This window comes from Pelodiscus sinensis, chromosome 10, assembly GCF_052426305.1.
Source record: "Pelodiscus sinensis isolate ZL-2025 chromosome 10, ASM5242630v1, whole genome shotgun sequence".
NCBI classification, from domain to species: Eukaryota; Metazoa; Chordata; order Testudines; family Trionychidae; genus Pelodiscus; species Pelodiscus sinensis.
In genome coordinates, this window is record NC_143061.1 from 22,753,060 (window position 1) to 22,779,063 (window position 26,004).

At 40.6% G+C, this 26,004-nt stretch overlaps 1 protein-coding gene across 1 annotated transcript; it reads left to right on the forward strand.

Annotated features, from left to right (window-relative positions):
• Positions 1–121: 121 nt before the first annotated feature.
• Positions 122–23,488, forward strand: NMD3 (NMD3 ribosome export adaptor). The gene is made up of 16 exons (XM_006123433.5): positions 122–307; positions 545–606; positions 1,281–1,415; positions 2,926–3,022; positions 4,583–4,663; positions 5,277–5,405; positions 9,455–9,545; positions 9,767–9,845; positions 10,202–10,298; positions 12,244–12,361; positions 13,977–14,122; positions 14,938–15,050; positions 16,142–16,214; positions 17,622–17,728; positions 21,173–21,243; positions 22,697–23,488. Exons 2-16 carry the CDS (start codon positions 563–565, stop codon positions 22,828–22,830), a joined length of 1,515 nt encoding a protein of 504 aa, XP_006123495.1. The 5' UTR covers positions 122–307; positions 545–562; the 3' UTR covers positions 22,831–23,488.
• Positions 23,489–26,004: the final 2,516 nt, after the last annotated feature.

A 26,004-nucleotide genomic window follows, 5' to 3' on the forward strand; every position in this document is an offset into this window, starting at 1 on the left:
GCCAATCAGGTGCTGTTCTTAACAAACCTTTGCAGCCCAGTGGCTTGTGGGCGAAGGCGGGGCTAGAAGGGCGGTATTAGCCACATCCCACAGAGCCGGGGCGGAGCCTGCGAGGGAATCTCGCGCTGAGTCGTAACGACAGATTCCGCGGCCGCAGATTGGCTGAGAAACCGCGAGGCAAGGTCAGCGCGATCTCGCTTCCATCCAGTTCTCGCGGGACTGGGGTTCCTTCCGGAAGTTGAAGCTGAGGTAGCCGGGACTGGAAGCCAGGGTGGCTAGCGAAGCGTGCGCGATCTCGTGAGCGCAGGTCAGTGACGGGGCCCGCGGCGGCGCGCGTGGGACAGGACGCGGGGAAGGGATCGGCCCGACGCGGGGTGGGGCCGCGCGGGGATGGATCGGAAGTGACTCGGCCCGACACGTGTCTCCGCGTGGGTGCCCGGGCCCAGAGTCCTTTCAGGCCTGCTCAGGGGTCCTGCCCGTGCGCGCGGCCCTCGCTGCCCTGCGCCAGGGCGCCTCGAGCTCACCCTCCTCTCCGCCTTCCTAGGAGCCGCGTGGGCCGGACATGGAGTACATGAAGGAGCCGGTGGCCCCCAGTCAGGGGAACATGTAAGTGACACGGGCCTGGCGCTGAGCCGGGGGATGGGTGGGGCCGAGAGGAATGAAGGGCTCGAGTAGGACTGGACCGAACCGCCCACAAGGCCCTTGACAAGTCTCAGAATTGCAGCGCTGTCAGTGCGTATCCGCCAAAAGGAGGGTCCAGTGGCACCTTAAAGATTAACAGTTTTATTTGGGCATCAGCTTTCACCTGCACAAACCCGCCTAGGTACACGAAACCCACTTCATGCCCAAATAAATCTTTGTCTTTCAGGTGCCACGTGACTCTTAGTTGTGTTGCAGATCTCCGGTGAGGCCCTGGGCAGATCCTTGGAATCCATAGCTGGGTGGGGAGAGCAGTAAATTTAAACTCGAACCTCTCTGAAAATCCCTGCTGAGATACTCTGTGGAGAAGGGCCACTGAGTCGGGAATCCTTTCCCAGCACAGCCATTACAGCCCTCACCTTCTGATGGGCTGAAGATGGCTTGGCCTTTGGTCACTTCACACCCTGGAGGGATGTGGGTCTTCATTTCCACACTAAGTGCACAGTGACAGAATGCTTTGCAATGTTCAGGCTGGCAGTAGGCCTCTCTCCTATCCCAATATTTTTCTTTGCCTTTATATCTCTCAGTCCTCCAAGTTCATTGCCCATTTTTATTTATTAATTCTGCTTTATTTACTCAAGCCTGTGCTGTCAGTGTGGTATTCCAATCCTACCAAATCCTGCGAACATGTGCGTGGCATGTTTACGAAAGCAGGTGGATATCACAGAAGGAATCCCCAAACAAGTCACTGTTCACTTCTGCAAACAGTGTGAGAGGTATAGTACAATTTTACTATAAGTTTTAAGCCAATATGTTACTAGAATGTTGAATTCATGATATTTTCATTAATAAAAGTGTAACCCCCTTTTTCCTCTCCAGATTACTCGGGAAAAGGTCACACTCACAGGTGTGCTTGGGTGCCTGATGGCTTTAACATAAAAGAAGATCCTTATTACCCCAGTGGTGATGTTGTTTAGTTGGGGAAACCCTATCCACCCCCTTGCTGCATATACAATGGCAGTGCTTTCACCTGGCTGGCTCTGTACACACTTAATGGTGTGCGTTGGGAGCCTCCAGGAATAAAATTATTCCAGCAATAATCTGGATCTGACTCCAGGACAATTATAAATAATATACATCTAATTAAAATGAACACACCTTTACTCAACAACTTAAAGAAACAGGGTTTAACAGATTAACAGTGAATAATATCAGTTAAAGTACACAGAAGTAATAGGAACTTATCTAGCTGGCATTTGCACTGCCACCATTTACCCCACCCCAGAGTGTACACTCCTCTGGACTCCGAGTCAGACACTTGCTTGCATGGGCACACTTGAAGATCTGCAGCTGTAGTGGAGGTTCTCTGTAGGTTGTGTGTGTGAGTGTGTTAGTCCAAGCTATGCAGCCAGCTGCAAACTTCCTCTTCCACTGGAGCAGGTTCCACCAAATGCCAGCAGCTCTGGTTCACTGGGCTGGCCACTCTGTCTCTCTTTGGACCCAGAGTTAGTCTATATCTCTGAGGTCTGCCCCAGGCAGCACTTTCCCAAAGAGCCCATTTACTTACAGCATCCTTCTGTGTGCTGGTTGTAGTGTAGTCCTTCTGAGCCACAGGCACAGCCAGAGTCTCTCCCCTCTAGGGCAATCATCTGCCCCAGAAGCAGCCTGCTAGATCCAAGTCCCAAAGGCTCTCAGTTCCAGTCTGTGGCTGCAACATGACAGTTCCTCCACAGAAGCCTGGCTCCTTTTGTCCCAAAATGGAGAGCCACCAGACTGCTGCGACCCTCTTTCTACATGGAGAGCCTCAGACAAAACTTCCTTACTGGTTTCCTCAAGGGCTCCTGGGAATTGTAGTCCCTAAAGCTAGATTGTGGCACACAGCAGCCTCCCAGGAAAAAAGTCAGGCACCTTTAGTAAGGGGACTACATTAGCAATGGTTGGAAATGCCAAAATTTATACTCATAGACTGCAAATGTCTGAAATGGCCTTCTTTGCCATTTCTTTTCTTTAAAATAATATTTTATTTTATTTTTATTTTGCTCAATTAAAATATTACTGATGGGGTGATGTGGAACCATATGTAGAAAAAAAGTAGGTTGCTTAAGTAGTTTCTAAAGGGAAAATTTCAAAACTGTACCTCTGAAGTATATGGATCTTAATGTTTCATTATGGAAGCACCAGTTTTGGGTTTATGGTAAACATTTTGTTTTACAAGACCTAATAATGTTTGAAATAAACACCGATATTTGAATAATTTAAATAGTTGAAAGTTTTCTGTCATCTCAGATATCTTCAGCCTCCAGCAACTTGGGTGCAGTGTGCCTTAGAATCGAGAGAACTTCTTACCTTGTGTCTTAAAAAAATCAAAGCATCACTTAGTAAGGTAAGTCACAGATTGCATTTGCACTGTTTAAAGTAAGATCTCATTGACCAACTCTACAGACTTCAGATTATTCTAGATAATCACATTTACCTCTGCCCTCTATCATTTCATTTATGTTAAAAATGGAGTGTGAAATCTTGACCTCGTCGAAGTCAGTGTCTTCCATCGACTTCAGTGAGGTGAGGATTTTACCCAGAGTTTGGAGACTGACTTTGACTAGCTAGAACTGGCAAACAACACGTCCCTAAAAGAAAGCATTTAGTTAGCAAAATGAAATTCTGTTATTGAACCAAACAGATATATTTGACAGCCATGTTAGTGTTAGATCTAGCTTGTCAAACATTTCTGTTCAGACCACAGGGCAGCAAGCGCTCAGGTTGTCTGCCTGCCGTGGCTCCACACCACTTACAGAAGCAACTGACTGCTCCTGGCATGTCTGTGCACTGCCCTGACAGGCTTTCAAAGTAGCTCTGTGAGCTTCCCCCTCTTCCCCTCATCTTCACACTCCCAGTGGCTGGAAACTGGGGGGTGGGGGAAGGTAGTGCTTGCAGGTGCAGTGCTGTACACGGAGACCCTCTGTACCCTTCCCCTAAACATCTGGAACCATGGCAGGCAAGTTATCTGCCTGAGCACCGTGCTACACTATGGCCCAGGAGCAACTTGTGTTAAGTGCCTCCCAGCCAGATTCTGCACCTCCTGCCCCCTCCCACACCTTTTCTGCATCTAAACTTTCTCCCAAAGTCCACACCCCTCACTCTCTCCTGCACCCTAACACTGCAGGAGCCTGGAGCTCCTCCTGCATCCAAACTCCATCCTAGACCCTGCATCCCCTCCATTAATATAGTAAAAATGTGCAACCCATGATGATTTACCAACATTTGTGGAGTAGACCTCCTGCAAAAATTATTGTTCTCCCCATGTCTTGTGCCATCACATCACAATATGAATTAGGAAATATACCACTTGTTTTTTAAACTCCATTTTATTTACTTTAGTTAAATAATTTCAGTAAGACTTTTTTCATTGTTTTTTAAGTAATTGGCAGTTTGTGAAAACTTGCAGTTAAAGCACAAATGGCTGTAATAGAACTTTTGTTTCCATGGTTTTAGGCAGATGGAATCTTTTCAGTGTAGTTATGTGAAGATGTATAATATTGATTGTTTGTTACATAGTTAAACATGTATCTTAGGAGTCTTCCAGTTCTCAAAGGCTGATGATATACTGTGTAACTCATTACCTGATGGTTGTGTTCTTAATGGTTAAGCTTGTATGCTTTAAACATGCATAAACTTAAAAAACAACAAATAGTCTGGTAGCACTTTGAAGACTAATAAAACATGTAGATGGTATCATGAGCTTTCGTGGGCACAGCCCACAAAACTGCATGCTACCATCTACATGTTTTGTTAGTCTTCAAAGTGCTACCAGACTATTAGTCTGTAACAGAAAAAACAGCAAACTTGGCTACCTTTCTGAAACTTTTAAACATGCATGTTAGAGTGTGGAAAGTTATCAACTCCAGAATAATGATGCAACTTCTATGTTTGTCTCTATTGACAGGTGCGACTGATTGAAGCAGGCTTTGTTTGGACTGAACCCCATTCCAGGAGACTTAAAATAAAGCTCACTGTACAAAAAGAGGTAATTGAGATCCATTGCGCTTCCTGTAGGTTCTTTTCTAAACTTAGTTTTAGGAGACACATAGAGTAGCTTTGTACAGAAAGGAAATTCTCTCTTAGCTGGTGTATGCGAAGCTCTCTCCAGAGGTATTGGCTTATCTTGGAAGAAGACGCTGATTTCACTCTACCTACACTGTTCCACAAATGGAACGATATTAATAATGGCCTGAGGAAGGCATTTTACTTTCTTGACTTCAGGGAGGAAAAATAATCACATGCAGTCAGAGAAGTTCATGACAGAGTCAACTGTAAAAAAAACTGCCTACTTGTTCAGAAGTTGATTTATTTTAAACACATTAAAATATGTATGTCTCTTCATTTTCTGAGTAATTATTTAGAAAATTGAACTCTATGTAAAACTATGACATTTATTTTCCATGGATAGTACTGCCAACCTCCATGTATAGCATAACAATGACTATTATGGTTGATCTTGCTATACTAGTTACTTTGGAGTATAATATAGCTAATTTTGGTTGAATTTTTGCATCAGTGGTATAAACGATAAAATGGCAACATCTTCAGCCAGAAGAAAGAAATTTGATTTGATCTTAAATTTACATTTGATTTTTCAGGTGATGAATGGAGCAATCCTTCAACAAGTGTTTGTGGTGGAGTATGTTGTTCAGCCACAAATGTGTGATGACTGTCATAGAGTTGAAGCTAAAGATTTCTGGAAAGCAGTGGTTCAAGTCAGACAAAAGGTAAAAACAAGACTAATGTTTTTCAGTGTCTGTTTAGTTCAGTAGCTTGTCAGATGATCAATATTGAATGCCTTCTTTTGGAGACTAAACTTCTCACAATGCAGCTTGCCAATTCAGGAATATTACAGTCTACAAAAATAAGCTAGAAATCTTTCCCTTGCCCCAGCCAGTGTGTTCTCTGAGTCATGAACATTAATAGCCCATAGATGTTCTAGTCACATTAAAGTAACTGCAGATGCTTCACTGGCCTCTTTATGCTGGTTTGTACCCCCTCTTGGTGGTGGTCTGTTTTTTTTTTTTTTTTTTTTTTTTTTTTTTTTGGTTTTTTTAAACAAAGCAGTCGGTGTTAGGAACTCTTAATCTCCTCTTCTACAAAATACTTAAGCCTTTGCTTTCCAGTGAACCACAAGCCAATATCAATAGCTGGGAAAGGGGTATCATATATAGCTAAACACATTTCTTGATCTATATCATTGACTTAAATAGTCACATGCCAGGCAATATGCAGTGTTGACGTGTTTGGATGGAGGGCTGGGGACTATAGAAGAAGCATATAGAAGCACACAGAAATGACACTCCCATAAGGAAAGGAGGCAGAAAACTGCTCCTCTGTTTCCAGTAGTGATATTAGGTACTATGTAATAGAATAGTTTTGTAAACGCATCAAATTTTAGCAGTTACATGACTATTCAATAGTCCCTGGGGGTGGGGCCGGCAGCCAGTGTGCTCCTAGCTCCACTCCTAGGAGCCCCCTGCCATTCCATGCTACTGCCTTTCTATCACAGGCAGCATCATGAGATGGCAATGGGAGCCGGTTTAAAAACTGGCTTCCCGTGCAGACCGGCAGCTGCCCTGCCCTGCACTGCTGCCTTTGACACAGAGGCAGCAGCCCCTGTTAGTGGGGAGGTCAGATCTGCCCACGGATAGGGACTGCTGCTACGGAGCAGTCTTTGTCTGCTGTGGGAGAAAGCTCGCTGTGGATAGAGGCTGCTCTGTGGGATGTCGGAGTAGACTCTGTTCACGGGGAGCTCAGGCCAACCATGGACAGAGACTGCTCTATGGCAGCCTCCCCTCTTCCCCATGTGCTGCTGCCTCTGATAGAAGCAGCAGTACGGGGAGTGGGGAGGACAGCACTGTAGAGCTGGCATGCGTTGAGAGATGGCTTAAAAGCCGGCTATTGGAGGCAGCAGCGCCAGTGGGGTGGGAAGGTGGATGTGGTGCTTGTGGGGAGCCAGTTTAAAAGCTTGCTCCCGTTCCTGTTTCCCGCTGTTGCCTCTGATACAAAGGCAGCAAGGGGGTGGGGAGGGAGGGAATGTGTGTAGATGAGCCCAGGCTTATTGGTTAATTATGTAGTTGTCCACACATTGACATCCCTAATTTCCAGCTCACCTGGCCTTGAGAAGGGATGTTTGCTGGCCTAAAAGGGTGAGCATCAGAACTTTAAGTGAACATGAGCCATTAATTCCATGCATATATAGCTTATTGCACACACAATATGTTTAAGGATCATTCTGAAAATTGCAACTTCAAGACATCATTTAGGAAATACCAGAATTTCCTAAATTCTGTCTAAAAAATACCATATGCTCTAAAGTGAGGTGCCACCACATCTTTTCAAAGAAAAGATCACCAGAGTTTCTTTACTGTTACAGAACTATGGTTTTTTTTTTTCCTTGTCAGTTTTTGAAATGACTTAACCTTTTTCGCTAAAATTAAAAACATTAAAAAAAAAAACAAAAAACCAGCCAAAGACAGGTTCTTGGCAAGGAGGGTTCAGACTAAGCAGTAAAGATCAGCAAGCAGCTAAAAACAAGATCTTACAATGGGAAGCGATGGGCAGCCTTAATAATAGGTGCTTCTAGCGCCATCTATAATATAGTAATATTGAAATATTTTTCTTATTCTCCTGCCTCCTGCTAAAATTAGCTGATTTCATTGTAAAGGCAGGGGTTTTTTTCTGTTACAGGTTGTCATGCATTCTTCTTTTTTGCTTTTCTTAAACTTCACTGCAACTCAGTTGTCTTGTGGAGAGCCATTAATTCTTAATTAAAAAACATTTATTTCTAGCTATCTTGGTTACAAAGGTGATCTTCTAAACATACAAATATATAATTGATGCTGTCTTGCCAAGTCCTACCAATATATAATGCTTCTGTAGAGGATTTTTCTTTGCTTTATGTAAACAGTTTAAAATCTTGTAAGAATAGAAAATGTTTCATTAAATTGGGACCTGATATAATTTTTAATAAACGTTTTCAGATTTTTTTTTCCTTCTTGAAAATAATGTATAGGACACGTACATACTAGAAAAATTGCTAAGACTTATTAACTACATTTGTGATTATTTCACTTTTTTTGTTTTTTACCCCCAATATTTTGCTTTTACCAACAGCCAGCTTCAGTCACTCTGCCACTTGGACACTAATGGGTATGTCTACGCTGAGGTTGGAACTCAACTTTCTAACCTAGGTAGACACACGCACTAGCTCCACTCAGGCTAGCATGCTAATTAATAGCAGTGTAAATATTTTGTCATGAGTATAATCCTGTCACTCGAGTACGTATCTGGAGAGAAGAGGGTAGGAAATGCCTGTCTTGTATTCAGCCAGGTAGCCAATACCTATTCACATGGTAGCATTTATGTCTATCCGTCTGACAGGCACCCTCCCAGCTACAGTGTAGTAGACATACAAGCTATGCAGTGTTTGACAAGGAGTCGGGGGGGGAGGGCGCGAAGGGGCGTGCTGAGCCCACCACGGACAGGGGCTGCCTCTGCCAAATGATCAAAGCAGGCCCTTCTTGTGGAGGGCACTGCAGGGCTGGAGCAGTTCCCTGCCCACGGCAGACGAGCAGCTGCTCCAGTCCCTACCATTAACCAGAACCAGTAAGCCTCCCCTGTTAAGGGCAAGGATAACTGGTTAACCATTCACACCCATAATTTGAATCAGGATAATTATTTCTTCTTATTTAGGATCTGTTTTGTTTTTTTATGAATATTACAGAAGCAAGAAATAAGAGTAAATAAGAGAGCAGTTTAAAAGAAACAGAGGAAACATAAATAGAACAGTTGCCTGCACTCTTACATATATGTATGGTGTATTTTCAGTAGTTCTCTTGTAGTAATGATAAATACTTTGTTCAGTGTCTAAGCTTAATCAGGACATACCACACTAATACCAACCCTGGTACCTTCCCTTGCAACAAACCCCGTTGCCAGCTTTGTCCACATATTCATTCTGCTGATACCATTATTGGACCTAACCAAGTGAGTTATAAGATCAAGAACACATATTCCTGCGCATCCAGAAATATAATCTATGCTATCATGTGCCGAAAGTGTCCGTCTGCTATGTACATTGGACAAACATCTCAGACACTTCGCCAAAGGATTAATGCCCACAAAACAGATATCAGACAAGATCACAAAGAGAAAACAGTTTCTTGCCACTTTAACCAGAAAGGACACTCTCTAAATGACTTAGCCACCTGCATTCTGCTACAAAGACCTTTTACATCTGCACTTGAAAGGGAATCCTCTGAACTGTCATTCATGTTAAAATTCGACACTTGCCAACAAGGACTTAACAAGAATTTGAACTATCTCACCCATTACCAAGACAGTTTCCCCAATTATCACCTGTAATACCATTAACTCACAAACATCCCACTCTCCCTACCTTTAATATCATCAATTCACAGACACTTACCTTCCTTCCTCCCCCCCCCCCCCCGCATCCCCCTTCTGTTCTGCAATGTGATTTGTCCTTTTCATATTTGTTCATTTTTTTAATTGTATCCTTTGGTATATATGGTTGTGACTACTTTCTTCCACTATTTGATCTGAGGAAGTGGGTCTGGCCCACAAAAGCTCATCATCTAATAAACCATCTTGTTAGTCTTTAAAGTGCTACATTGTCCTGCATTTTGCTTAAGCTTAATCAGTTTCCCTGCCTGTAATTTTGGGATAATAATACTGATTTTCTTTTGCAGATGACTTGAAGATTGTTAAATTTTCATAATCTAATCTGTATTTGACTTTTTAATTTTAGACTCTGCACAAAAAGACTTTCTACTACTTGGAACAATTGATTTTAAAGCACAAGCTTCATCAAAATACTCTTCGGATCAAAGAGATTCATGGTAAGTGAAGCATCTTACCAATAATCTTTATAGAAAATGACTGAAGGAATCGGAATTGGAAGGCTTTGTCAAGCCTGAAAAAAATAGTACTAGCATTCTGTTTTTGTGCTCAATGCTTACTTGGATACCTAATTTTGAATAATATAGCCCTTTGTTTTTCAGTGAAAACCAATATATTGTACTTTAAATAGGTATCTTCATGTAGCTGTATTTTCTTTAAGATGGCCTGGATTTCTATTATGGGTCAAAGCAACACGCCCAGAAGATGGTAGACTTTCTCCAGTGTACAGTTCCTTCCAGGTATTTTGCCATAATTTATCATATTCTAATTCATATTCTCAGGAGCTGTTTGAAAATTACTGTAATGATCCTTTATCCATATGCAAAGTGCAGAACCAGCAGTTCTCTGTAGTAATTACAAAAGACTCATCCCACATAAGTTCCCAGTTTTTTCCTCAGCTGAGACATCATGGAATGAACTCTTTTGTCTATTGTCCTGTATCCCATATTACTTCTATTGTTCTTATGATATAAAACCATATCTTTGCAGATCTTTTTCTACTTAACGATATTTTATTCAGATACAGAAGATAATTAAATCTGTTTATTTCTTATGCTTCATTTTGCTCCTTTAAAGTTTTATTTATGTTTTTCAGATCAAAATCATCCCAGCGTTTGATTTCTCATGATATTCATAGCAATGCCTACAATTACAAAAGCACTTTTTCAGTGGAGATTGTTCCAATATGCAAGGTAGCTTTCCTCTTTTAAAAAATAAGGGATACAATATTACCAAATTACTATGGCTGTAGTTCACTAGTAATTTTTTTATGAAGATTGTGATTAGAGATGTCAGTGTGCAGTCTACTTCATGATTAACCAATAAGCCTGGGTTAATCCCACTGATTTTGCCCCTCCCCCCCACCTCCCCACTGCTGCCTCTGATAGAGGGGGGTAAATGGGAGCTGGTACACTTGGGAAGCGACTTTCAAACCAGCTCCCTGCGCATATCTACTCCTGTGGAGCCTCCTGCACAGCCTCTTTATCAGAGGCAGCGGGAGATGGCAGACAAAAACCAGCTCCAGCCTGCCCCCCCCCCCCCACGTGTACACTCTAACCGCTTGAAATTTTAGCAGTTACGCATTTACACAAATACCTAATAGTTAACATTCCTAATTTTGATGAGGCAGGATTTTTTTTAAATGGGCTCTTTTAAGATAAACACTTTCCTATGGAACAAAGTACTCAACAAGCACTTAATTAACTGGAGAGTATTTTAAAAAGTGTGCTCACAATCATTTTGGAAAGGAGAGACTGCTTGTTTCCCATACTCTGCCTGAAATCCATACTAATTGTTAGCCCAATGTGCAGTGCAACCATAAAGTTACATAAAAAGCAAAACCAATTGACCTCAAAGTTTATATGCCAGAGTTCATCCCATGAAACTTGACTAAAAAGTTTGGTGCACAATTCTGTGAAGTGTTTGAGAGAGATGATGGCTTAAGAATTACATCCAAAGATCTTCCAAAATGAGTTTTTGGCTCATATCACTGAAACATATTTACCATCAGAATACCACCTATGTTTTGTATTGTTTAACATGTGAAATGTGTTTTGCTGGCTATAGAGACCATTCTGGTATAGTTAGCTCTCACTTGCACTCATAAGTGTTTTGTCATAAATGCATATTCCACTACACTCCACATATACCCGTGCACTATGTATTCATTTGCACTTCTTCCATATTGAAAGTTTGCTTGACCCAAATGAAGATAATTGTTAGCTATGATAGTGGGTATTAGGATGTCATGTGGGTTTCTCTCAGTCCCAGTTTTACAGTAGCAGGAGAAGCAAAATATATACAAAACACAAAATTCTGGGCAATTAAAAAATATAACTGCATCCAAGTATGAAAAGTTTTTCAGGGCTGAAATACTGTCTTTATGTGTTTTATACTGAGCCTAGCACAGTGGGGCTTAAATGAGATTTTGATTAGGGCCTTTGGGCACTACTACAATATTTATGTTAAAAGAGGGAGAGAGAACCTGTATTTTAGACAGCTTACCTGAAAATATTTTCACTGTTTATAGCCTAGTCATTTAAATAGTGAAGAAAAAATATTGCTTCTCACAAGTTTGAGCCCTGCTCAATATATACTATAGTTAAATAGTGTAAAACATCTTTATCTTTTGAGCATTTTTGCTAATTTAAGAGACACAGATCTAGACTACTGACTTCTTATCTGTACTTTACACCCTGAGAATAATTAATGTTAATCTCTGAAAAAGTAAAGAATGATCTTTCGAGAAACTTCAAAAACAGAATATGGTATAACCTCATCTTTCCTCAAGTGTACAGAATTATTCAAAACTTTCTAAGTAGGGGAATCATGCAAGGTACACTATGCTGATAGACATTCAACTGAAGGTTGAGAAAGTGGTTCTGCACTGTAACTAAAAAAGCTCTTACCAAGTGCCCTCCATGGGAACATAAGAAACTCCATTATCTACCACACCCTATTGTAGACGTTTTCATCCCCCAAGTTGGTTTTTTTTTGTAGCATCTATATTGAATGGTGATAGTGGTTTTATTCTCAAACTTAATTTAAGGACTTGTTTTAAAAAAGTTTTAGTACTCTGTTAAAAATCTGAATATTAAAAACAAGAAAATGTATGCAATTTTGTCTCTTGGTACACAGGACAATGTTGTATGTCTGTCTCCAAAACTGGCACAGAGCCTTGGGAACATGCACCAGATTTGTGTATGCATCAGAGTAACAAGTACCATTCACCTCCTTGATCCCAATACTCTGCAGAGTAAGTTGTTTTCCTGATACACAATATCTTATGCTTCAGACATTAACTTTTAAAGACTAAATCAGTCTTCTCGCTGCCAAACACGTTATCGGCAAACTAAGTAATTAATCTCTTGGCCCCTGAATTCTCTACTTTTGTTATTTTGCAGTGTCATATAAGGCTTGTTTACTGTTTTAGATCTCCGAGCCATCCCTGATGCAGTTAGTTAGGAGGCAGTCAGGATTTACTGCTGAGATGTCCTCACAGGTCTCTGACTCCACTGATGATGATAACCAGAAGGCTGCTTGTGAATGTGTGCTCAGTGACGTGTGCTGTGTCGACTTGTGCACTTAGTCTCCACAGCAGACCCCAGAGAGCCCCTGAAGACCACAAACCAGATAAGGATCTAAGGTGGCCGGTCAGATATATTATTAAGCAAAGTATAGCAATAGTTATCAGTGGATTCTACTGAACCACTATGCAGATGTACCCCCTAATGACTCAGTGGGAAATTTCCACTGCCCCTTAGATTATATAAAGGCCACTTTAAATACAGGTACTAACAACTTATACATCACTGTTGATGTTGTCAGGTTGCCACCCTTTGATGCTACTTAGATACCACCTATTGCCCTGTACCTCGAGGAATGATTAGATCATCTGTCTGTCATGCTGTCATTTTAGACCCTTTCCTGAACGTGGGTCTGTATCAGGAGTATGTACCGAGGTCTTTTTTAAATGAGCTGGTAGTACCATGTGCTTTCCATTTATGATCAGTACCAATTACTGTTCTACACCTTGGCCTATTACCAATTAGCATTTTGCACTCTCAGCCCTGTTCATGCCAAGTTCTGTGAGCAGGGGCCCGCCTCGTGCTCACAGCTTAACTTTGCTTTGTTAGCCATGTTTTGTCCATTGTTAGCTAGGCCTCAAACCAGGCCTGTGCTACATAGGCTTTTATTTTAAGCCTTTATCTTACTACACTTGATAATTAAATTGAAGCTTATATTGACAAAAAAGTGCTTTTTGTGGGTTTAGCTTATATCAGAACAAACTGTCTACATTAGGGTTATTGCCATTACAGGTGTGTCAGTTAAAAGTGATATGCTGGAAAAACTTAGATTTAAGGCCTTAGGTGGGGGTTTTTTTTGTTGTTTTTTTAAATCATAGGGATATTCCTTTAAAATTAAGGAGCTATAGAGTGCTGTGTAACTTGTGACTCAGGTCCGCACTAGGAGCACTTTGTGGAAATAGCAACATCAGAATATTTTACCAGCAAAGCATTTCTCATGTGAATGCAGCTTATACCAACAAAATTCAGAGTCTTTCCTTTTCATATTTCAATTTTCGCTTCCTCTCCTAACAATAAATGATAGTGGCAAAAGCACAGTATTGCCGGAGTAATTTAATTTATACTAAGGACTCTTGTCAATCAGGTTGCACCCTGATTTTGATAATCCTACACCAGCAGAAGTTTATAATGTACACCTGGCCTCAATGCATCTACTCTGCTGAAATGTAAAATCACTGATCATTTGGCAGTTGTCTTGTTGTGTGACTTAGTAATACATATTTTGTATGTTGAGTCTGAAAGCAGTTTTCCTTTGCGCATGAATGTCTGTATTTGCTCTTTCAGTTGCTGACATTGATGGAAACACTTACTGGCGTCACCCTTTCAATAGTTTGTTCCATCCAAAGCAGTTGGAGGAGTTCATTGTAATAGATATCACCAGAGTCCAAGCAGGAAAACTAGGTGCAGGTGCAGGAATGAAATCAAAAAAAGTAAGTTTATTTGCCTTATTTAAAATTTTTGAAACCTGGTTCCTTGTCTGGAATTCTGTTTTGTCTCACTCCATTTTACAAAGCAAGTTGCATTTTTCCAAATATTTCTGGCTGTTAGCTGGTGAACAGGAAGGTGCAATCTATCATTTCTATTGGAATTGCATACACTTCCCTTTTCAAAAATAATTCTGTTTCAGGTGAAGTTAAAATTTGATTTTGTTATAAACTTTTTACTCTTAGGCACAATTTTTTTCAGTCCAGCATTTAAAACTAAATTAACTGAATTTGAACAATCTTCACAAATATACCACCTGAATTCCTGGGTCAAATTAGTACTAGGGACAAGTCAGAAGTCCACTCACCCCTCTTACTAGTTTTTACAGATCTTGTAGCAGTTCTTTCTTAGTAACACAAGAATGTGGCTTGACTCGTCTGTGCTATTTAGAGACTTCTATGTAATAATGTCTAACTTGCTTTGCTGGTCAAAGTAGTTGTATTTCCTTACCAAACAATATTAGCTTAGTCCAGAAACCCTCTTTGGTACATACATTAGTGAAAACAACCCTTGTAATCGTATTTATAGGAGGAAAGCTATATGGGGGCTGTGAAAAAAAATCGGGTGGGTGGGTTTATCCTCAGTTTTAAAAAAAAAGCAATCATTAAGGAGGAGAAAATGGATATAGAAACTGGATACAGAAAAATCCAGTATTTGTGATGCAATGTGAAATGCACAATTAAAACACTTCTGTGCAATGTAGCATAAGCAAATAAAGCCATCTGTATTTCATTACAAAAATGTTTTTCCATTTCTCAAGCACACTCTTGCTGAAGCCTGGGTACAGAAAACCTCTGAGATGAATACAGATCATCAGTATTTCTGTCGCACTCATTTGGGGCACCTTCTAAATCCTGGAGACCTCGTCTTGGGGTTTGTATTGCTATTTGATATTTTCAATCAGTGTTTGATGGCCGGAAACAGATTCTACAGGTTAGTAAAATCTCAACTTCCTGAAACAGTGACCCCATAGTTGCAGAGTATGCGGGACAGAACAGATCTTGTAATTTTGTCATTGTAGGAAAAGGTTTAGGGTTATTAGGAAGAGAGGTTTTTCTATTTTTGACATGTCCATCTTAACCAAACATTTGAAAAATTGCACCTTTGGACTCGCTCCTGCTGCCTGTGCATGTTTGGAAATTAATCTAATTCGTTTTCTCTCTCTCACTCACACTCACACACGGTTTGCACTGAAGAGCTAGCACATCTGTTGGAAGTTGCTCTGGATTTGACTCAGGTTCATGTTTTACCTACAGAATGGTGAACTTAAATTGTGGTATTAAAAATAAGGGTGGAGAAAAGGCCTTTGGCTATGGTCAGGAAGGTGTCTTTGGTTACCTCAATGAGAAACATCTCAATGGTATAAAGTATCAGAGGGGTAGCCGTGTTAGTCTGAATCTGCAAAAGCGGCGAGGAGTCCTGTGGCACCTTATAGACTAACTGAAGTGTATATTCAATGATATAGAGGGACAAAAGTCAGATTGGAATGGGGTCATTCAGCTAGCGGTCAGTCATTCCAGTGAGTGTGTAGAGTGCACATCTGACATACATGGACTGCTTGGATGTGGAGAGGCTTGGCAGGGATTTAAAATGTCAAGGTAGTGACTTGGTCTTTGAACAAGTCATATTGGAGTGTGTGAGAAGTCAGGAAGAGATGGAAACAGCAGAACAGGTTGAAGGCTTTGCTCTGTAGCTTGATAGCATGTAATGTACTTGATCAGTTAATGGATACTGGGAGAGTATATAAATGATGTATCTTAGAATGTGACGAGTTTAACTTGTTTAATGAGGATGCCTAGTAGCATGGATTTTCTTCCCTGTTGTGTATCATGTCTTTCTGAAAGTATTGTATCTTTGTATGAACTATAAAATTGTAATTACACTGTGTGTCGTCTTGGAAGTATAAAACATGAAAGGTTAAGTACTCGTGTTATTAAGTGTGTGTTTTAAAATATTCCTTTCAGATTTGACTTGGCCAATTGTAACCTCAATGACGAATTTGCAAATAAGATGAACCCACAAAATGTTCCTGATGTGGTAAGATCCTGGAGTCTCCATTCTTGTAGGGAAGTTTGTTTCCTGTGCTTTATTAAAGATGAGATGGTATGATCTATGAAATGTATGTTGTAGGCCTCACCTAAAAATATGGGGAAATGGAAGTATTAGCACAAGCATCCTAGTCAAATTCCAGTTTCAGAAATTATATTCTAGCTGTTTACATTTTCCCTGATGTGTATCAGAATGAAATCAAGTCAACACATTAAGAATGTTAAATAGCAGTTAGGTGGCTAATCAAGTAGTCGTTGGAACTTCCATTGACTGCTCGATTTGTCAATAAGAGGAGTTCACTATGCTCCACTTTTTAAATGTAGTAGGAACCACTAGGCTCTTACTACATTTAAAAAGCAGAGGTGCAGTAGTCTGGGACCAGGTACACGCCCGGACAGTTGAGTTCCAGCTTGCTGATACAGAGGCAGCAAGCAGGGGGGGAAACAACTAAGTTGAGTAGTGACTTAACTATCCGATAAGCCCTAAGCTTACTGGGTAGCTGATTAGTCGCTTAAATCCTTAAAACACATGCCCTAGAACAAACAGGAATTAGTTCAGGAAGGTTCTGTGGCCTGTTATGCAGGAGGTCAAATTAGATGATCACAATTGTCCCTTCTTGTTTTGAGTCTGTAAGATCCATTTCCTTCCCTGAAATTTGTGACCTATCTGTGCTATGAAAACACTGTACTGTTCTTCCCGTACACATGAAGCTAGGAATGGACTCAGAGTCGTTAGTATGACAAGCGCTATTTTTATATTGTGAGAACTGACTCAGTCCTATATTCACAGATGAGGTACTGCTTTCTTGTGACCAATTATTATCTTGTAGAATTCATAACAATATAATTCCATGGTTCAAAGATCCGCAGGCTTTAAGGTCACACAGGATCATCATGTTCATCTAATGCAATGGTGGGCAGCAGCCCGTAAGACATTTTGTTTACCATTTCTTATGCATAAGTGTGGCCAGATTCTGCTGGTTTCTGTCCATGTTGGTTTTTTCATATTGGTATTACTAAAGTGACACACATGTAAATCAAGGGTACGAAGTGAGATGATGTTGATTGCACTCAGCATTGACTGTGAGAGCTGTGCACTCCCTCTTCATCCACTCAAAGGCCTGCTATGGTTCAGTGGGCAAATCCACACAGTCTAAGTACGCAAACACTGTTAGCAAAACTACTCTATCCTGGGAAATCATCTTGTGGCCCACTGAGATGAAGAAGGGCCGGGCCCCTCATGAAGCCCACTCACTAGCCTAGTTTGTCTATCGCTGATCTAGTGAATCACATATTACTTCAGTTCATATCATAGACATAAATTCAGACTCCAAATATTTTTAAAGAATGTCCCTGTTTTACAGAAAGCTTGTCTAACATGGTATCTTTTGTGTAGGTGTTAATAAAGAAGAGTTATGACCGTACTAAACGACAGCGTCGCAGGAACTGGAAACTGAAAGCACTGGAAAGGGACAGAGAAGGCATGGATACAGATGATGAAAGGTTGGTTTCTGCTCAATAACGTTTTCCTCACTCCTCCCCTTGAACCCTTTGTGTAGGGTCTAGTAATGGTAGCATTTCTTAATCTCTTCTGAGCATGAACTAGATTCAGTACCAATTAGCAGAGCTCCAGGGTATCCAGAGAAAGTGGAGTCACCCACCACTCCTCTCCTTTTTCAACACAGGCAGGTACAAGTGGCACTGCATTAGGAGAGTGCATGCTCACTGTATTAGGATAGTTGATCAGGTCTGGTCTCCCGGCGTTCTTCCCTGCTCCCTACTGCAAAGGCACAATTTAGCTCTGAATGCTTAGAGTGAAATCTCATCCCTCTTTGACAGCCATTACTAAAGGACAGAGTTACACAGTATAAACAGTGACTTCAAAGACTTAAAAATAAAAGCTGGAATGATTTGAGTAGGGTCACTGACCACCTGTCTGTGGGGCAACCAATTATACATTAAGTTGTCTGAAGAGATATCTGCAAGGCAGAAAAAGTATTTGTCATTGGTATGTTCAACTGTAAATTATGACAGCTGACTAACATAAATGACTGGAAAATGGAAGCAAAATATTAGAGTTAAATTGGATGTAAAAGCTACTGAATAATAGTGACGTACTATAACTATACATTACACAAAGAGTGACTTATAAATGCTGCTCAATCTTAGATTACTTAGGAATTTCCTGTTACTGCCTTTACGGTTGACAGGTCCTTTGTCCCAGAATCAGGCTCAGTATTTTAATTATTCTATGATTGGGAATCCTGATGTACACAGTTACAACACTTACACTCTAGGAACTCTTATATATTTACAAATATAGTTTAATATTACACTTAGCACAGTCACAAACACCACAGCTTCACAAGATAGAGACTGCACATCTATGTTTCCGTTCCATAATACTCACGCCATTCCTTCTAGAGCAACCTGAGGCATTAGTCGTCGTCTTCCTCATCACCTTTGCATTCCCCATAATCACTAGTGGCCATCATTCTGACAACCTCGCAAGGACGTCTTCTACGGTTCCACCTCTATAAACCAGAGCTCTCTGGTCTGGCAACCTCCGTGGTGTGGCAGGACCACAGATGTTCTAGGATGAGAGCGTCCCAGTGCTGTGGGAGTGGTGGAGCCAGGAAGCTGGGTGTGCAGCTCAGTTGGGCTACGGGCAGGGGGGAGGAGGCAGGGAAGCCTGCTTGGGGGGCAGGGCAGCAGTTGGAGCCAGCAGGGCAGGGGTATAGATAAAATCTCTGATCTGGGACCAGTCAGGTCCCGAGGATGCCAGACCAGGGAGATCCAGTCTGTACTGCCTCTAGGCTGGGAGATGCACTTTTATAGTATGTTACATTTGATACATATTGAGTAGGGGACATTTCCTTTTCTCCTTGCTTATGTTTCTTCCCCTTATTAATGGTAAAGTGTCTTTTTCCTATAAGTTAGGATGTCATTGATCTCAACTTCTCATATATGTCAATTCATTACCAGTGGTCCTTTTGTAGTTATCATATTTGTTGTTTCTGTCCTACCCATTATTCAGTCCGATCTTAACCAGTTATTTCAGGTTTTTCCAAGCAATGATGTACCTGCTACATTTGAGGGTATTCATGGAAGCCCCGATGCAATTGAAGGTTGCTTTATCTAGGTCAGGCATGTCCAAAGTCCGGCCCGCGGGCCAATTGCGGCCCGTGTTCTGGTTTAATACGGCCCCACAGGTAATTTGGCAATATCTATCTTTTTTGGCCCCCAACGAATCCATATGTATTGAGATGAATACATTGTAAAATCTCAGTTAATGTCAGTTGGTCTAAATCAGTTATAAATATATTTGGACACAACATGTATACTTGGTGTTATGTTCCTGTTCATATTTTTTTAACTTAAAAGTTGACAAACAACCTTTATTACCAATAATATGTAATGTACTTTACAATGTTCCTAACATATATTTCAGCTTCCTGGATTTTTTTTTCATCTGGCCTTCAGATATGAAAGGCAGAGTGATTTAACACCTGTTTAGATTTGTCATCCATGTGACGAAATGAAAAGTATGCCGTTTGCAATAAACTTTGCATGAAATAGTTAATTTGCATTTAATTTTAATGGTTCAAAGAATGTCAGGCAAAATGGTCGGCCCTCAGGCATGTTCACTTCATCAAATCTGGCCCTCTTTGAAAAAAGTTTGGACACCCCTGATCTAGGTGAAAGGCCTTGAATATATGTGCATTGATTTTGCTATCTGGATGAAAGGTCACAGGGTATGGCCTATAAGTCCATTGTTTTACATCCACATTGCCAATATAAATCTACTATAACTTTATTATAATAAACATCATTAAAACCACAGGAAATAATAAATTGTATATATAAGCAAGCAGGTTAGCCCTATAGGCTACACAAAAAGGGGATGTTACAAGAGCTTGTGTCTAAGGAAGCAAATTCTGTAATCATTTCTTCATGCACGATGCTTTCTGGGCCTTGAGGGGAGCAAAGAAGTGAGATGTAGAGCAGTTACTGAATTGCTGACCGCATGCCCAAGAAATAAATAAGTGCCTTAAATCCATGCAAGTAGCAGGGTTGTGGTCAGTGAGGGCATGGCTAAACTACATTCCTTTGTTGAAAGAGGAATGTAGATGAGGCAAATTGAAAGTGCAAATGAAGCGCAGATTTAAATACTCCATGCTTCATTTGCATATTTGTGTCTGAGCACTTTTTCGAAAGTGAAAGCATAGTATAGACGTGGCCCTTTCGGGGGGGGACCCTTTTTCGAAAACCAGTACACCTCATTTTTTCAGGAGTATGGGTTCTTTCGAAAAGGGGGGGAGGGTCAAATAACTGTCTAGGCTGCATTTTCAAAAAAAAAAAAAACCTTTTTTGAAAAAGCGCTCGGCCACAAATATGCAAATGAAATGTGCGATATTTAAATCTGCACTTCATTTGCCCTTTCGATTTGCCTCATTTACATTCCTCTTTCGAAAGAGGAATGTAGTCTAGACATAGCCAGAGTTACACCTACCCTTCTTCCCCAATCCTAAAGTTGTTTGTCTTTAACGTATTCAGGTATCTTGGGATATGAGGGATGAAGCTAGGACTCTGCTATTTGTGCACTGATTATCACAGAACCTATAGAAATATAAGCAAATTTTTTAATATGTAATATGTGTTTGAAGCACATAGCTGCAGCTTTTATAAAGTGTAAGTATTCTCAGTGTATAATGAAAAAAGAGTACTTATTAATGTCAGGAATTATCTGAGAGTGTCTCTCTCCTCCATTCCTATGAGAGTTTAGCCTGTAGTAGTGTTTGACCTATCAGAATGGTCCTAACTAGTTACCTGGCATGACTGAGTTTAGATTCCATGGGGCTATTAGCCTGCCAGACTCCAGCGTTTGCATAAGTTTAAAGGAAAAGAGATGGGGTAATGTATTCAGCTGTGTGTGTTGCTTTTTAGGCAGTACCAGGACTTCCTTGAAGATCTTGAAGAAGACGAGGCTATTAGAAAAAATGTCAATATTTATAAAGGTAAATCTTCCTCAACAGTGTAACCACACACAACACTTGTGACTCGAATTTTAGTTTAGCTTCTGGTAATTGAGAAGGATTTGAATGCTCAGGGTAAAGTGATACACACTTAAAAGAATGCATATTACTTAGTTATAACATCAGTAGATATTTTTCAGTCTTTGATTACTGTGTGTTCATGTTTGTATCTGCAGTGAAAGTAGGATTGGAAGTCTAATTTGGGAGGGGGAACTCTATTGTGAGAAGGTTTGGTCTATAATGCACCCATATTTGCCAAATACAGCCATGAGAGCTTTCTCATTGGTCTCTATTTAGTCCACCAATGAACCATTTCCCAGGATCATCTGCTTCAACCATTTTGATTCTAGTAGGACCCCACAAATCCACAGCCTTGGTGTAGTGCCAAACAGCCCGGGCTGTGGATTCATCGGCTCCTAACAGAATCAAAAAGGTTGAAGAGGATCATCCTGGGAAACTGTTCATTAGTGGACTGAATACAGAGACAAATGAGAGCGCTCTCCAGGGCGGAAGGGCATAACAAGTGGGATTCCACAGAGGTATGTTGAAGATTTGGAACAGAACCAATCCCAACAATAATTTACATATTGGCAGAGGATATGCTTATTAAGTTTGCAGATACCACCAAGCTGGGAGAAGTTGCAACTGTTTTGGAGGATAGGGTCATAATTCAAAATCCGGACAAACTAGAGAAATGGTTTGAAGCAAATAGGATAAAGTTTAATAAGAACAAATGCAAAGTACTCCACAGAATGGGAAGCAGTTGTCTAGGAAAGAGTACTACAGAAAGGGATCTAGGGGTCATAGTGGATCACAAGCTAAATATTTATCAGTGTGACACTGTTGTGAGCAAGACATGAGAGATCATTCTTTTGATCTACTCTGCACTGATTAGGCCTCAGCTGGAGTAGTGTGTCCAGTTCTGGGTACCACATTTCAAGAAATGTAGAGAAATTTGAGAAGGTCCTGAGAAGAGCAATAAAAATGATTTAAAGTCTAGGAAACATGAGCTATGAAGGAAGACAAAGAATTGGGCTTGTTTAATTTAGAAAAGAGAAGACAGAGGGGACATGATACCAGTTTTCAAGGATCTAAAAGGGTGTTACACGGAGGAAGGAGAAAAATTGTTCTCCTTGGCCTCTGACAATGGGACAAGAAGCAGTGGGCTTAAATTGCAGCAAAGGAGGTTTAGGTTGGACATTAGGAAAAAATTCAGGGTGGTTAAACACTGGAATCAATTACCTAGGGAGGATGATGCTTGTTCCTGCTATGAGGGCAGGGGACTGGACTTGATGATTTTTCAAGGTCCCTTCGAGTTCTAGTATTCTGTAATGCAGAAGCCTGCATGAAAGTGACACACGTAGTGATGTAATAGCTTTAAGGAATGACATTTCTTGGAGATGTTTCCTTATTAGGTTTTTCTTTAATTCCATAGATTCAAAAATTCCAGTGGAGAGTGACACAGATGATGAAGATGCTCCACGAATCAGTCTGACTGACATGTTAGAGGATCTCCATATATCCCAGGATGCAACTGGGGGGGAAGGTTCTGATATGATGACAGAATAAGGATATGCATTAGTTAATGCACTCAGTTTCTCGAGAGTATAACTCATGTGAACTGTTAAACTAATTGTAGCTATTCATGTAGTCTCATGAATATGGAAGGCTATGCATAAAAACCTATTTTACCCATAAATAAGATTGTGTTACACAAACTGCTGATGGGGATCAGAATCGGTAAAATTAAAACTCACGATGAATGTCACAATGTAAGACCTGCATATTCTTGATATTCTCATGCTGCTTTCTCTCTAACTTCTGCAATGTGAATGCAAGCATCAGGTGAATCCACAGGATTGTTTTGAAGTTAAGATGCAAGATGAGTCAAGAGCAAAGGGTTCTGTTCTTGACTGTCAGATGTTCTGTAGTTTTCTCTCCTGTAAAAGTCATTTATCTTCTTCACAGGAGTTATTAGGCTAGATATGCTTGAAAAGTACATTGAGGTTCTTGAGTAAAAGATGTTGAATAAATTTGTATTACAAACAATATTTCTGATAAATACAAGTACACAGGTTGTTCCTCTAATATACAAGTGTATGCCTGTAGAGCCCTCTCACTCGCAATGCTTGCCACCCTTACTCATTGCAGGATATACTGCACTATTCTAATTGCCAATATCAGTGCGTACATTTAACATGAATAAATGTCCAATATACATTTGAAATCATTAGAATTCTGAACCTCTTAGTAACTCAATATGTTAAAACAATTAAATAACAGCTGAACAATAATAGCTTAAGTTTTCACTCCAAAGGGAGCACTGTCAAGATATGTAATTTTGGGTTAGCAGACTTAAATATTGACATTCTTCAGTTTTTGTTTTATTGCAGAAGGGTTGGTGGAAAAGAAGTTTTACTGAATTGCATGAGAGCTTTCATGTTTAACAGATGTATAATTTTATTGACTAGAAAGGATAAACACAAACAATGCAGCAAATTAGTCTTACTTTTTTTTTTTTTTAATTCCCTCTTTTCTCAGAGAGGGGACACCAACCATCCACAGTCCTATAACTAACCACACCTCAAGCAAAGGGGAGGCTGGGGATGCATAGTGGAGCATAAGACTGCTCCAGTAGCACTTCCCCCAGGGCTGGGCTCAGCCCCCTATTTGGTGTTAAGACCTTCTCACCCTTGCCACAAGAGGGAAGTGGTCAGGGCGAACGCAAGTGGTGCTGCAACAAAATCTACCCTGCACTGCCTAGTTCTTCAGACCCCCAGCTCTCAGGCCTCCCCTCTACACTGAGACTATGACTCACTCTTTAGAAAAATCTCTGGGGAAAATAATAGAAAAATTGACATGTGACCTTTTGTGCCCACCAGAATAAATGTATAGTGCTAGCCATGGCAATACAGGGTGAGCATTGATCCACTAGAATAACATGAGAACAATAACTCCATTTATACAGTGTCACTCAGGGAAGAATAATGTCTGAGCTTGTCAATAAAGGTAAAGTTCTGATCTCTGTGAAACCCTGGCATGCATTCCGCCACTGCATCCCATGTTCTTGTCCACGAATCTGCTTTTATGGTTGGCCAGGGTTGCATAATGATGTAGTACCCCAGCCAATTATGTACTAGTGCTCCTTATAGAGGGCAGACTATTGGGCACATGAGCCCTGGCTCAGTTTTCTCTGAAAGCCAGCACTTATTTCAGGAATTGTTGCAATACCAACCACTTTCGGTACACTACAAACCTCCCACAATGATCTCCAGCCTTGTCTTGCCAACTCCAAATTGGTTGGCAACAGACCCATATCAGATGACTACTGTGACCATCTGACTCAACACAGTCTCCCTCATGCATGCTTTTAGAGCTGCTTCTTTATGTAACAAGGTTATAGAGCACTGCTAGAGATCCAGGTCCTTGTGAGCCCAGTCTCTGCTTGTAGCCCTGCTCCAGTAGTGTTGATCTACATAAAGGGAATACACAGCTATGGCAAGAGACATGAGCAGCATCCTGGGGAGTCATAGCTGTCATGCTGTGGCCCCCTTTGAAAGGTGCTTTCAACAGTTCAAATATTGCCACAAAAGCATCCACCAGTGTGTCTCAGATGCTCTGAGGCAGGACTCACCAAGTGAGCTGGAGAAGTTCTTCCACCAGGCTAGGCTCCATTTTAACAACTTTGGCTGCTGGAATTGTACAAATTCAAAAATGGCTTAGTTGGATATAGCAGCTGGCTCCACTTCCACATAATTCATATAGCATGGCCAAATTAAAAAATCCCCTTGAACCAAGTACAAGAGTGGTTGTATCAAACATAGGTACTAGGTACTCTGGCAGATATGCCTCCACCAACAGCCTGTCTCACATCTGTCACATAGTACGGGCACATCAACACAGTTCAAAGGTATGGGTTTCTAATGCAACATGGATGCACAAGTGTAGGCTTGCAAAACACCAGGTCTACAAACACAAGTCCCACAGGCTACTTACTGTACAGTGTAGACATACCATAAGGGCTCAAATCAATTTTCTTGAGGTCAATGGGAGTCATGTTTTGATTCAAATGGAATTAGGCTCAGTTGGCCTGGATGATTCTTCATAATTTTGTAACTTTATTTTTAAAAAAGACCCTGTGGCTCAGTATTCTCATTTGTACAGAAAACCTGCAGATTTGGCAGGTCTTTTTACGTAGCAGATTTGGCATTGTGTATAACTGCTGTTCTTAGATATGGTTGCTTATCATTGAGTATTTGTGTTACATTGAGCTGTTCTGCATCCAGTCCCAGGAACTTGTAAAAGTTTTCACTATATCAAGTAGCAGTAAAAAACCCCTCTGAAATGTTGAGCATTTAAGTTTTATATACTTTATTCCAGCTCAGTAGTTCACTTCTAGTATCTACTAAATATTTTGAAGAGTGAGTTTGTTTGTGCACAATAAAGTCATACTTCATGATTAGCTACAAATACCAAATTTTGCATAAATAATTCTGCCACTCAACTGAATGCACTACTATTTACATTGGAATATGATGGGTGAAAGGCTTCAATAATTATTTTTGTTTTTCATCAGAAAAGAGTCATGACTTATGATTAGAGTTCATAAAAATTGTTAACGAAATTAAAATTGAGTCACCTATTCAATTGTCATTTTAGTACAAAGAAAATTTTTACTGTCACAATTCACAAAATAATTCAAATTAGTTATGGAAAGGGTGATGGAAGCCGAGGGGCTACGTC

Excerpts from the sequence above, each read along its gene's own strand:
- NMD3 (XM_006123433.5), top strand. The coding sequence starts at position 563 with ATGGAGTACATGAAGGAGCCGGTGGCCCCCAGTCAGGGGAACAT. Across the intron at positions 5,406-9,454 it reads TGGTTCAAGTCAGACAAAAG|ACTCTGCACAAAAAGACTTT; the intron begins GTAAAAACAAGA and ends TTTTAATTTTAG. Across the intron at positions 15,051-16,141 it reads CCTGGAGACCTCGTCTTGGG|ATTTGACTTGGCCAATTGTA; the intron begins GTTTGTATTGCT and ends TATTCCTTTCAG.